A 12,532-nucleotide genomic window follows, 5' to 3' on the forward strand; every position below is an offset into this window, starting at 1 on the left:
GACCCAACGCAGCCAAAACAAAAAAACAAAAAAAAATCGTAGCTGCCCAGCCAACCAACTGGTACTGTACTCTGTGCCATCACCGTGCTGGTCAGTAGTGTCCCAGGACAAATGAAACACCGTCCTCACCTAGATTCTCCCCCAACAGCACTCTAATATAATAAATCACCAGTATCTCTTCTCTTCGAAGCCCAGGTTCAAGTTTGCGAGGTCAAGGGAAATGAGTGACGTGCCACACAGACGTAAAGGGCGGTTGAGGTGCAGCTGTGCAGTCCTTGCCAGTGTTTGGCTTGTTTGCTTCTGGTTTGAATAATAAAAGAAGGATACCACTTGCTGCTGGTAGAACAGCTGTAGCCAGGGGGGATTTGGTGTCCTAGTGGTTATGGCTTAAATGGTATACCAAGAATTGCTTTAAAATTTCACAACTGTGCTCTTTAGAACAAATACAGGAGTCGTTTTACTTTAGGAAATAGGGCGCACATTTATTTTGCAGACTCTCGGACGCTAAAGGAGGACTGGACCTTGGAGATGTCCAGCACAACCCTTCATTTTACAAAGAGGGAAATGGGGCTGGGGGCGGGGCCGTTTATTGATTTGCCCCAAACACACAGCCGTGAGAGGCAGAAGTGGGCCCACGCCCTGCCCTGGCAGATCTTTACCCCAAGTTCACCCCAAAAGTCACTGAAATTACTTATAAAAATATTCAGAGGAATGTATCTACAATAGGCCTGTAATTGGCTTTTATAGGAAACAACACAGTTTAGGGGTCAGTCTTTGGACTTTGAAGGTGATTTCAGAGAGGAGAGCGAGGCCTTCGAGCACAGGGACTCAGTGGCCTCCACACTGATCCCTGGAGCCCCAGGGTCCATCCAAAGACGGACTCTTCCCCTCACTCTGGACAGAAGAGCTCTGCATTCATCTGTGTGTAGAACACACTTCTGAGTGAGACTTCTTATGAAATGAGTTCATCTGAAAACGATTATTCTACAAAGAAATAAATCAGCAATGCTGATAAGAATACAGTTTCATCATCGTCAGAAATGATGTTTGAAATTCTTTCTTTTTTTAATTTAATTTTTTTTAATATATCCTCTTTTTTTAATTTCATATTGGAGTATAGTTGCTTTACAGTGTTGTGTTAGTTTCAGGTATCCAGCAAAGTGATTCAGTTATACATACCCATATATTCTTTCTCAAATTCTTTTTTTTTTTTTTTTTTTTAACTTTTAACTCTTACGGACCCAAAAGTAAGCTTCCCCACTGTGGTTGTCATGACGCAGCTGAGGGACCCAGGGGGCTCTGGGGAGTTCCTCCCCAGAGTCTTCCCAGAAGGTTTCCTCCTATTTGGTTTTCCTCATCCAGTAGGATGTTCAGGCAGCTGTCTTTTGCAGATCTTGGATGGGGGAAGGCCCAGCAGCTGCTCTGAGAACTTGAGTTTGTGGTTTTCTAGCTCTCGGCAGGGTTCTGCCCGCTCTCTCCTTCTGCTTCCCACGAATGGTGATGGAGATGTAGCTCAGCACCCGCCACATGGAAAACACTGGACAAATAATTGTGGAATTACAACTTCACAAGGAAAAGCACCTATTTGACTCTGTTCGTTTAAAACCTCATATTCTTTTTTTTTTTTTTTTTTTTTTGCGGTACGCGGGCCTCTCACTGCTGTGGCCTCTCCCGTTGCGGAGCACAGGCTCCGGACGCGCAGGCTCATTGGCCATGGCTCACGGGCCCAGCCGCTCCGCGGCATGTGGGATCCTCCCAGACCGGGGCACGAACCCGTGTCCCCTGCATCGGCAGGCGGACTCTCAACCACTGCGCCACCAGGGAAACCCGAAAACCTCATATTCCTGAAGCAGGTCATCACGTCCTTTGGCTGTTGTGAGGGTTTATTTTCATGATGTGGCAGTTTGTAATTTCCTAAGTGCATCAGAGGAAAAGGGCTCAAAAGGAAACATTTTTTTTTAATTAGTAAATCTAATACGCTCATTACTGAAACATTGCTCTAATACAGGTATTTTGGTGCTAAATTCTCTTGAATTTTCTAAGTATCTGTACCTCTTTGTTCCCTCTTTCAGAATGCTAGAAGATGACCTTAAGCTAAGTAGCGATGAAGAGGAGAATGAACAGGTAAGATTTTCCTTGATGTTGCCGTTCTCTGAATGTGATATGATGATGCCAATCTGGTAGACTGTCCTGGGTATTAACTGAGTCATACAAATGCTCAATTGTGATGCTCTAGGACGCTGGGTATCCTCTGCTGATTACGAGATTCTGTGCCATTGGGCCAGTCTGTTCAAATATCTTGGCTTTAATTTCCCATAAAACTGTAATTCTGTGATCTTCATGGCATCAAAGCCAACAGCAGCTGTTTATCAGGAAGCCGCCGGGGATCAGGCTTCAATGTGAGATAGAGCTTTTGTTTTTGGAAAGGTTACTGGCTTTCTGGAGATCAAATGTGTGAGCTTCACCTCGTCAGCATGCAACAAGCATGCTTTAGCATTAAATATTGAGAAGTCTTATACAGATATTATTAACATTGAGCAGAAGCAAAGGTAGAGGTGAGCTAAAACGATGAATAAAAAATAATCGCGCTCAGAATAGCCTGTTTGTCTTAAGTGATAAATGTGCTTGAAATGTTCTCCCCTGGTGTTGATTTATCGGCTCGAGACATCAGTCAGGGGTTTATAAATACTCTTCTGATCAGTCAGTTAAGGTGATAAAATACCCAGTTAACATTCATCACTCTCACTTCTGCATTTCAGGAAATGTTTGTATTTTAAAGCAAGTTTGAAAACATGAAAAGACAGATTTTCCTCCACTTCTGTTTCCTTTTTCTCATCACCTGTTTTGTATCGTGTCAAGGTGGGATAAACGTGATAGGTATAAAGACAATTCAGAGAGGTTTTCTGTGTCATTTTTACACGTGATACAAGACACGTATACTGTCCAGTTCATCTTGGAATGGTGAATTTTATACAGAGGTATCGTGGAATGCTGTGCAGGTGTTGCAGCTGTCTAGACATGCAAACGCACATAATGTACTGAGAGAGTGTGTAGAGGTGAGATCAAAGGAAATTTCCGGGAAGAGCATCTGAGCCAGATATGACTGTGAGATCACAGAAAAGCTTGCTCGCCTTGTAAGAGAAGGTGAGGCATCAAAGAAGGGACTGGGTATGAGATAGAACTCAATGCAGTTTGAAACTAGATTGGCCAGCTGAGGAAAGCCCAAGTGAAGAAAGTTTGAGCAAGGAGGGCCACTCGGGCTTTCTTAGAGATTTATTGATCTGTTTCTAGGTGTATGCAGCAGGCCCGTCAGACATCCACAGCCCAGCAATCTTGGCAGATCTGGGGAATGATTTCACCCCTCATGTTGGTTCCTCGTCTTTGTGTCTACAAGCAAATGATTTCATCTCTTGTGTTTTTTTTCCCAGTGGAGGTCCAGATAGGATTGGACCTATGTTTGCTGTGGATTAAGTCACAGCAAACATGTAGAGTGTGTATACTTGATACTGGAAAAGGGATTTACAGACTGTTTCATTCAGCGAGACTTCCTTAATTTGGAAAGAATTTCCTGAATTATCTCCAGGAAATGTTTCCACTGAAAACACAATTTAAAACAATTAGTTATCAAGGATGAACTAGAAACATTCTCTAAGGCTGTGAGAACCTTTAGTTTACTCATTTTGCTTCATTAACTACTCCTTTTCAGTCTGTAGCTGTGGAAAATATTGTACTGTGAATCTACCAGTCACATCCTTCTTGCTTTCGGTCTGTACATATGTACACCTTCCTGTCTTTTACAATGAAAGCAGCTGACAGAATGAATGACTTTCATACCCTAATCCTCCCTTGTAATTGAGACTCCGGACAGTGGTTTTGTATGTGGCAGTTTAGTGATTGCTCTAACACTGATTATATTAAGTTATCCTTTATATATCCTATATATACCCTGACCTAATCACAAAATCCTAAATCCCATGCTTTTAAAAAGCACTAATGGCATAGAATTTTTTTTCTCTTCAAGACCGAAATATGATTGCACCCCAAAAGAGCGGAGCCTGTGCATATACACAGCACACATACACGCTCTGCATTTCTCTGGCATTGAGAGATAATTAAGCACCTAACGTAAATTATTTTTTCAGATATAATCAGAGTCTGTCTCTTAACCCAAAATCTTTCAAAAATGTACTGTATATTTCCCTGCCTCAATAAATATAGTGTACTAAAATCCTTGTTCTTTTCTAACATGACACCTGGTTGTCTTTGTGACTGTCGGTCACCAGCCTGTGTAGCCACTGTGATAAAGGAACATCCACAAGAGCATCGAGTTGCTACAGCTGTTTGCTCTTCCTAAAGTAGCCTCGTACACTCATGCATTTGCATATTCCCGTCTTGATGTTCCTTTATCATTGCCTCTGTGCTCTCAAAATAAGAGACAGGCTAGTTTAGTGAGTGAGCACCAGCTCAGCAGCTCCCTGGGTTCAAGTCCCTGCTCTGCTACGCAGTGGCTCTGCAGCCTTAAACCCAGTCACTGAACTGCTCGGTGCTCTGGTGTCACCATTTGTAAAATTGGAATTAACCTTAGATCCCTGCAGCCTGCCACTTCCTCACAACTTGTGCTCACCCGCAATCTTCATGTCACCAGATCCAGTAGTAGGCTTTTTTCTTCTATTTTAGTCAACTTACAGTGGAATACACCAGGCATAGAGGAAAGTTACACGTTACCTAAGAATACAACTTGATGAATATTCATAAACCACACTCACCCGTGTAGCCAGCACCCAGATCAAGACACAGACATGACCAGCCTCTTGGGTCTCCCACATCCCCTTCGGGGCAGCAGCCTCCAAAAGAATAGCCACTCTCCTGGCTTCTAACACCGTAGGGTAATTGCGCTTGTCTCTGAAGCACAGCTACAGCAATAGGATCGTGAGCGCACGCTGCTGTGTCTGGCTTCTGTCGCTCAGCATTTTGTCTGTGAGACTCATGCATGATATTGCATGTAAGTGAAGTTTTTTCATTTCCATTGCTGGATCCCATTCCATTATGTGCATATACTGTAATTTGCTTACCTGTCCTACTGCTGACGTACACGAGGGTGTTTAGGGCTATTGGAATAGTGCTGTTACTAACATTCTTGTACAGGTCTCTGGGGAGTGTATGGGAACGTTCCTATGGGTCTGTCCCCAAGAGTAGAAGTGCTGTAGGATGTTCAATTTGAGTAGACTATCCCAAACCATTTTCCCAAAATGGTTGTACCTTCTGACACTCCCACCGGCAGTATAAGAGAATTCCCATTGCTCTACATTTTCCTCACATGCTTGTCTTTTTATATTCATGAGGAATATTGTTCCGAAGCTTTCTTTTTTTGTATTGCCTTTGTCTGGTTTTGACATTAGGACGGTGCTGGCTTATCATGTGAACTGCAAAGTGTTCCTTGCTCTTCTCTTTCTTGAAGAGATTGTATAACATTAATGTTAATTCTTCTTTAAATGTTTGTCAGAATTTTCCTGGGAAACCATGTGGGCCTGGAGACTTTTAGAAACTTACAAATTCTATTTCCTTAATAGTTAAAGGACTATTCGGATTATTTCACATTGGGTAGGTTATGGTGGTACGTGCTCTTCAAGTAATTAATCCATCATGTCATTTACGTTGTCATATTTATGTGTGTAGAGTTGTGTTCCTTCATTGTCCTTTTGATGTCTGGATCTATAGTGATAGCCCCTGTTTCATTCTTGATACAGATCTTCTTTTTTTCTTTGTCAGTCTTACTAGAGCTTTATCAATTTTATTGCTCTTTTCAAAGAACTAGCTTTTTGTTTCATTGGTAGTCTCTGTCAGTTTTTCTTTTTTCAATTTCATTGATATCTTATCTTTATTGTTCCCCTCCTCCTGCTTGCTTTGGGTTCGTTTTGTTCTTTTTTTTCTAGTTTCTTGAGGGAGCTTAGATTATTGATTTGAGATTTGTCCTCTTTTATTTTTCTTTTTTTTACTTTTGAAAATTGATTTATTTTGATTTCTTTTTTTTAAACATCGCTATTGGAGTATAATTGCTTTACAATGGTGTGTTAGTTTCTGCTTTATAACAAAGTGAATCCGCTATACATATACATATATCCCCATATCTCTTCCCTCTTGTGTCTCCCTCCCTCCCACTTTCCCTATCCCACCCCTTTAGGTGGTCACAAAGCACCGAGCTGATCTCCCTGTGCTATGCGGCTGCTTCCCACTAGCTATCTGTTTTACATTTGGTAGTGTATATATGTCCATGCCACTCTCTCACTTCGTCCCAGCTTACTCTTCCCCCCACCCCGTGTCCTCAAGTCCATTCTCTACGTCTGCGTCTTTATTTCTATCCTGCCCCTAGTTCTTCATGACCTTTTTTTTTTTTTACATTCCATATATATGTGTTAGCATACAGTATTTATTTTTCTCTTTCTGACTTACTTCACTCTGTATGACAGTCTCTAGGTCCATCCACCTCACTACAAATAACTCAGTTTTGTTTCTTTTTATGGCTGTGTAATATTCCATTGTATATATGTGCCACATCTTCTTTATCCATTCATCTGTCGATGGACACTTAGGTTGCTTCCATGTCCTGGCTATTGTAAATAGAGCTGCAGTGAACATTGTGGTACATGACTCTTTTTGAATTATGGTTTTCTCAGGGTATGTGCCCAGTCCTCTTTTATAATATAAGCATTTAGTGCTGTACATTTCACTCTCATCACTGCTGTAGCCACATCTCACAAATTTTTGTATGTTGTATTTTCATTGCCATTCAGTTCAGTGAGACGTCATCCTCTTTGATGCTTTTAGAAGTGTGTTGTTTTATTTCCAAGTGTTTGGAGATTCCCTGTGATCTTACTTGTATTGATTTCTAGTTTGGTTCCATTGTGGTCTAAGTACACATCCTGTATGATTTCAATTTTTATAGATGCATTGAGTATTTTTTATGGCCCAAGATATGATCTATGTTGGTATATGTTTTATGTGTATTCTGCTGATGGTGGGTGGAGTGTTCTATAAATGTCAGTTAGAACCTGTTGGTTGATGTTGCTGTTGAGATATTCTACATCCTTGCTGACTTTCTGTCTAGTTGCTCTATCGATTGTTGGGAGAGGAGTGTTGAAGTCTCCAACTGTAATTGTGGTTTTGTCTATTTGTCCTTTCCATTCTATCAGTTTTTGCTTCACATATTTTACAGCTGTAAACTGTAAACACATTTGGGATTACTACATCCCAAATGTGCACACACATTTGGGATTGCTACATCTTCTTGGTGGATTGACCTTTTATAATTACGTATGTTCCACTGTGGTAATCTTCTTTGCCCTGAAGTCTACCTTATCCTATATCAGTGTAGCCACTGTTAGTTTCTTTTGATTAATGTTTGCATAATATAACTTTTTCCATTCTTTTACTTTCAACCTACCTGTATTTGAAGTGAGTTTCTTACAGACAGCATATCCACTTTGCCAATTTCTGTCTTTTAATTGATGTATTTGGACCATTTACATTTAGTGTAATTATTAGTTGATAATTAAAGTGATTAACTAATATTAATTAATGTAATGTAATGTTACATTAATGATAATTAATTATGTTAGGGCTTAAGTCTACCACTTTATTTTTCGTCTTCTGTTTGTTCTCTTTGTTTTTTCATTTTTCTGTTTTCTCTTCCCTGAATTCCTGTAGCTTCCTGGAACATTTTGTAGAATTTCATTTCTGTTTATCTATAGTATTTTTGAGTGTATCTCTTTGTATAGCTTTTTTAGTGGTATTTCTGGGTATTACATTATATATACATAACTCACAGCAGTTCACTGGTGATGGCATTTTATGAGTTTTCTCCCTGGGTATCCTGTAACTACCTCCATCACAGAATTGATAATATGAGATTTAGTTATCTGTCTTCCTGATTTCTTGAGTGAGCGACCTGAATCTGATGCTGTGTCTTATTCATCTTTACTTCCCTATTGCGTACCATGCTGACTGGCATCTAACAGAGAAGCCTCATCTTCCTGTAACCAGATGCACACAACTACCTTTGTCTTCACTCATTGTCTCCCTTCCCCCCTATTATAAGAGGACACTGCCTTCCTCTTATCAAAAGTTTGTCCCATTTCCTCTCAGTTACTTGGGGACTTACTCCTTTGACTCTTTTCTGCCCCTCCTCTCCACCAGAACCACTCACTGGGTCACCAGTGACCGCAGTGGGTCTGCAGAGCACATGTACCAGGCTCTTCTCAGTCCTTTGTCTCACCAGAAGAGTTACAGCATTGAAAACTGTTAATTACCCCACTTTTATTGAGTCGTCTAATACCATACCCTCCTGGTTTGTTTCTTGCCCCTCTGGCTGTGTCTTCTCAGACTCCTTTGCTGACTGCTCCTCCTGCAGCCAATCTTGAATGTTGGAATCTTTTAGCATTTCTGATTTTCCCTCTCCACGTCCTCTCTGTCTCTCTGTCTCTCTCTGGATGATCTCATAAATTCCCATGACCTTCAATTTTTTTTTTAAATACATTTATTTATTTATTTTATGGCTGTGTTGGGTCTTTGTTGCTGTGCATGGGCTTCTCATTGTCGTGGCTTCTCTTGTTGTGGAGCACGGGCTTTAGGTGCGCAGGCTTCAGTAGTTGTGGCACATGGGCTCAGTAGTTGTGGCTTGTGGGCTCTAGAGCACAGGCTCAGTAGTTGTGGCACACGGACTTAGTTGCTCCGCGGCGTGTGGGATCTTCCTGGACCGGGGCTCGAACCCGTGTCCCCTGCATTGGCAGGCGGATTCTTAACCACTGTGCCACCAGGGAAGCCCCAATTTTTATATACTTACAATTTCTAAAATTATACCCTCAGCTCAGAACTCTCTTGTTAACCACAGACCTATTTGACTTTTCCACTTGGATGTCTCACAAGCATTTCAACTCCAAGTTGTGCCAAACTGGAGTTCTGGTCTTTGCCACCCCTCTACCTATCCACACACAAATATGTTCCTCTTGTACTGTTACCATTTCTAAACCTAGAACTACCAGGCACTCAGTTATTTAAGTCTAGAAACATCGGGCTCATCCTTGATGACTCCCTATTCCTCACTCAAATGTTAATTTTATCTCTAATCCCTATACGTTCACAAATATTAGTCCATCCACCTCTTTCCATCCTGGCTAGTCTAAACCAGTCCAGTAGAAATCAGCATATTTCTCTTCTCCCCCCTCTATAATACAACTTCCTCACAGGGATCTTTTGAAAAAGATCAAGTCAGAGCATCAAAATCAGATCAAGTCATTCCTTGGTCTAAAATCTTAAATGGGTTCGCATTTCACTTGGGGTAAAATCCAGAGCCCGTAGTTGGCCGACGGTACCCTACACAGCTGGCTTCACTCAAGGCTTCCCTTTCACTTCGCACTGAGATGGTTCATGGTACTTCCACCCCATGGGTCTTCTTTCAGCTCCTCCAACAAGCCAAACTCAGCTGCCTCAGGCCCTCCATAGGCCTCTCCCCCCTGGTTTTTGCCCCATTAATACCTACTCATCCTGGAAGTGCAGTATAAATTTCACTTCATCAGGGAGTCTCCAGTTATCTAACTTGGACCCGTGGTTAGTCCACGTCACAATAACCTAACCTTTCTTCTTAGGTCTCATCATAATTTTAGTTGTGTATTATGTTTACTTTTTTAAGTATCTCAACCAACCAGACTGGAAGTTTCCTGAGGGTAGGAACTGTATCTGGCACAGCAGAGGTGCTGGATACTTGCTGAATGGATGCACGAATGATGCACAGTTATTGAATTGAGAGTATTTCCTGCTGTCTGTTGTCCAGTATCAAAGATGACTTTGGGTCTCCCTTTTTTTTTTTTTAATTAAACACTGATTTTTTTTTCAAATTAGTCCTATCCAAAGATCAAAAGTGTTGACAAAGAAGAAAAAAACATAGACCCAAGGACAAAAATTGTCTGTAGATAAATACACAAATCACCTACGTATTTAGGAGAAAAGCATTTATCCAATCTCTGTAGAAATGTCAATAGTCACTTCTTAAATGTGCTTCATACCAAGCCATATTGAGGTTATAACTTTCTAGAAGTTATCTCAAACAGAAGCCTCCAAAACCAAGAGAGTGCATTTCTTCACAGCCTTCCCTTTCAAAAACTGTAGCATTTTGACTAACCTCTAGAGCTAGGATTGTGACCAGGTTTACAAAATGTGGAGGTTTAATGGAAATGGAGTCGTAATCTCATGTTTGCTCCTATAATTTTCATACTTGATGAGGTTCAAACTAGAAACAGGACAAATGATTTGAGAATCAGATTTTGTGTCTGAGTAAATGAAGGAAGGACACAAGATATGTGTGGCAGGTGGTTTGATCTCCAGTTAAAACCTGTGGCTCTTGGTTTTAACAATTCTAGACGCCAGTGTTTCTTTGGAAGAAAGTAAAGGAGTTAGAAGATTTAAGACAAAATGATTCCTGAAGGTACTAAGTACTCAAGCCATTTTTTAGATGGATTTGGAAGGGAGAAATGAATTATATTGCCTGTCTTCCCATTTAGTAAAAAAAAGAAAATGAGTTCTGGGACTTCCCTGGCAGCCCAGTGGTAAGACACCATGCTTCCACTGCAGGGGGCACGGGTTGGATCCCTGGTCGGGGTACTGAGATCCCGCATGCCACCTGGCGCAGCCAAAAAAATTAAATAAAAGGCAGATTTAAGGTTATTAAAAAAAAATGAGTTCTGCCTCTCAAGTGAGGAGGGTAAGCTTGGACACAGCAAATATCTAGATGCAATTATTACCACTAAGGCATGAGGACAGGGCCACGTGAATAAGACACTCAACAAGGAGCAGCTAAGATCGTGTCAACTGTACCCAGTGTTTCAGAGATGACAGATACATAAGCACAGGGAAGTAAGGAGAAGGGATCCAAACTAAATGCCTGTGTATGTGCCTGCAGCTTCCAGTAATTACATTATCCGTACGTATTAGGCAGTCTTTTCATTTTAATTATATAACTACATTTTTCTCTTTAAATGAGCATGGTTTATCCACTTAAACTGACAGTTTTAATTTTACAGGCAGTGATCCTGGGATATAATCTGTAGAGGGAAATTCTCCTACTGGCATCATTTACTTCTCACAATGAAGAAAAGTTACCTTTTAATCCCCAGTCAATATTTGGAGAACACACAATTCATTTAATAAGATATCCAGGTAATTAGCATAAATCTGCAAGTCAAAGAGCCACTTCTTTTCTTATTCTTAATGCATGGAGTACTAATCATGTCCCTCAAAAAGAATCTCGGTCCTCTTAGAGTGACTCTAAAGCTTCGCTTATCAAGGTGTCAGGATTATAGGTGGTGAGATGGCTCTGAGCACTGAACTGCAGTTCTTAACTGCCTTTTGTTAACGTTGGTTTCTTAAGAAGCAGCACAAGGAACACTCCCATCTCAATTTTCTGCTGTTTACCGTAGAGGTCACTGGATAAGTAACATCAGCTCTGGGTGTAATATTAAAAGCAGATTGCCAATTGTAATGGCCGCTGGTCATTTTTTTCCTTGTTCCTTTTTAATATGACAATTGCATAACAGAAAGCAGAGCTTTTCAGAAGAACCTCTGAAGCCATCAGCAGTGCGTGTCCATCCGTCACCAGATGTATTAGCTGAATGATATGCAGATGTGAAATAAAAATATAGGAGGTTTTTGCAGCCCAGCTCCACTTCCCTGGGTGTATTTTTCTTCTCAGAATCAGCTTGGTCGATGCTGAAGTTCTTGGCCTGTGAAAATTTATTACCCACAGAGTCAATCTGCATTCAGGCGGCCAAGTCTGAATAAATAGAGTCATTGTGCTTGTCTGGGATTTGTGGCCAGAGTTCATCCAGTCAGCTTGACATTCACATCCCAGGAGATTCATAAAAGCCAACACCCTGGTATGTGCTCTTGAATCCTGCCAAAATTGTGTAGAATTATATAAACAGGAGTTGAAGCAGTAATCAGGACCAGGTTTGAGGGGTGAGCTCCAAACTCAAGTTTCTCCTACATTAGAAATGAACTATATCATAGATGGGATTTGTAGCCAACAAGAGCTGAAACATTTTTCCAAAGGAGTCATTCTGAGAAGAATCTTATATGCCTACTAAATGTAAAATATTGTGCAAGACGCTGGCTTTGTTGGTCTTGATGAATTACACATTCGTAATATTCATTAGGAAAATTTAACCGCAAAAATCTAAAGGACTTTTTAAATGCTGGGAAATGCCCTGTTCTCAATGACTATACAAAAAAGTATATATTACATATATTAAACCTAACAGCAAAAATAGAAAAAAAAAAAAAGAGTAGTTTATGTGTTTTTTAAATTTTTTGTCCTGCATTAATGTTGAACCTAAGCTACCTATCCAGTTTAATTATACTGACAAGTTGGTTTCTTTCTAATATGGAAACAGCACAATAACGCTGATTGAAAACTATCAGATCTTTGTCATGTGGGTGAAGTAATCATAATTCAACCCTTCAGGCACCGTCAGTGAAACACGAA

General features: G+C 40.7%; 1 protein-coding gene across 1 annotated transcript in view; it reads left to right on the top strand.

Moving 5' to 3' along the window:
* Positions 1-12,532, top strand: part of AFF3 (ALF transcription elongation factor 3) — a 556,703-nt gene that overhangs the window by 434,102 nt on the left and 110,069 nt on the right. The window contains exon 13 of the mRNA XM_065891597.1: positions 2,073-2,124. Coding sequence (XP_065747669.1) covers positions 2,073-2,124 — 52 coding nt within the window. The remainder of the gene's footprint in view (positions 1-2,072; positions 2,125-12,532) is intronic.

The sequence above is a fragment of the Phocoena phocoena genome, chromosome 14 (genome assembly GCF_963924675.1).
Source record: "Phocoena phocoena chromosome 14, mPhoPho1.1, whole genome shotgun sequence".
In the NCBI taxonomy this organism is placed as follows: Eukaryota; Metazoa; Chordata; class Mammalia; order Artiodactyla; family Phocoenidae; genus Phocoena; species Phocoena phocoena.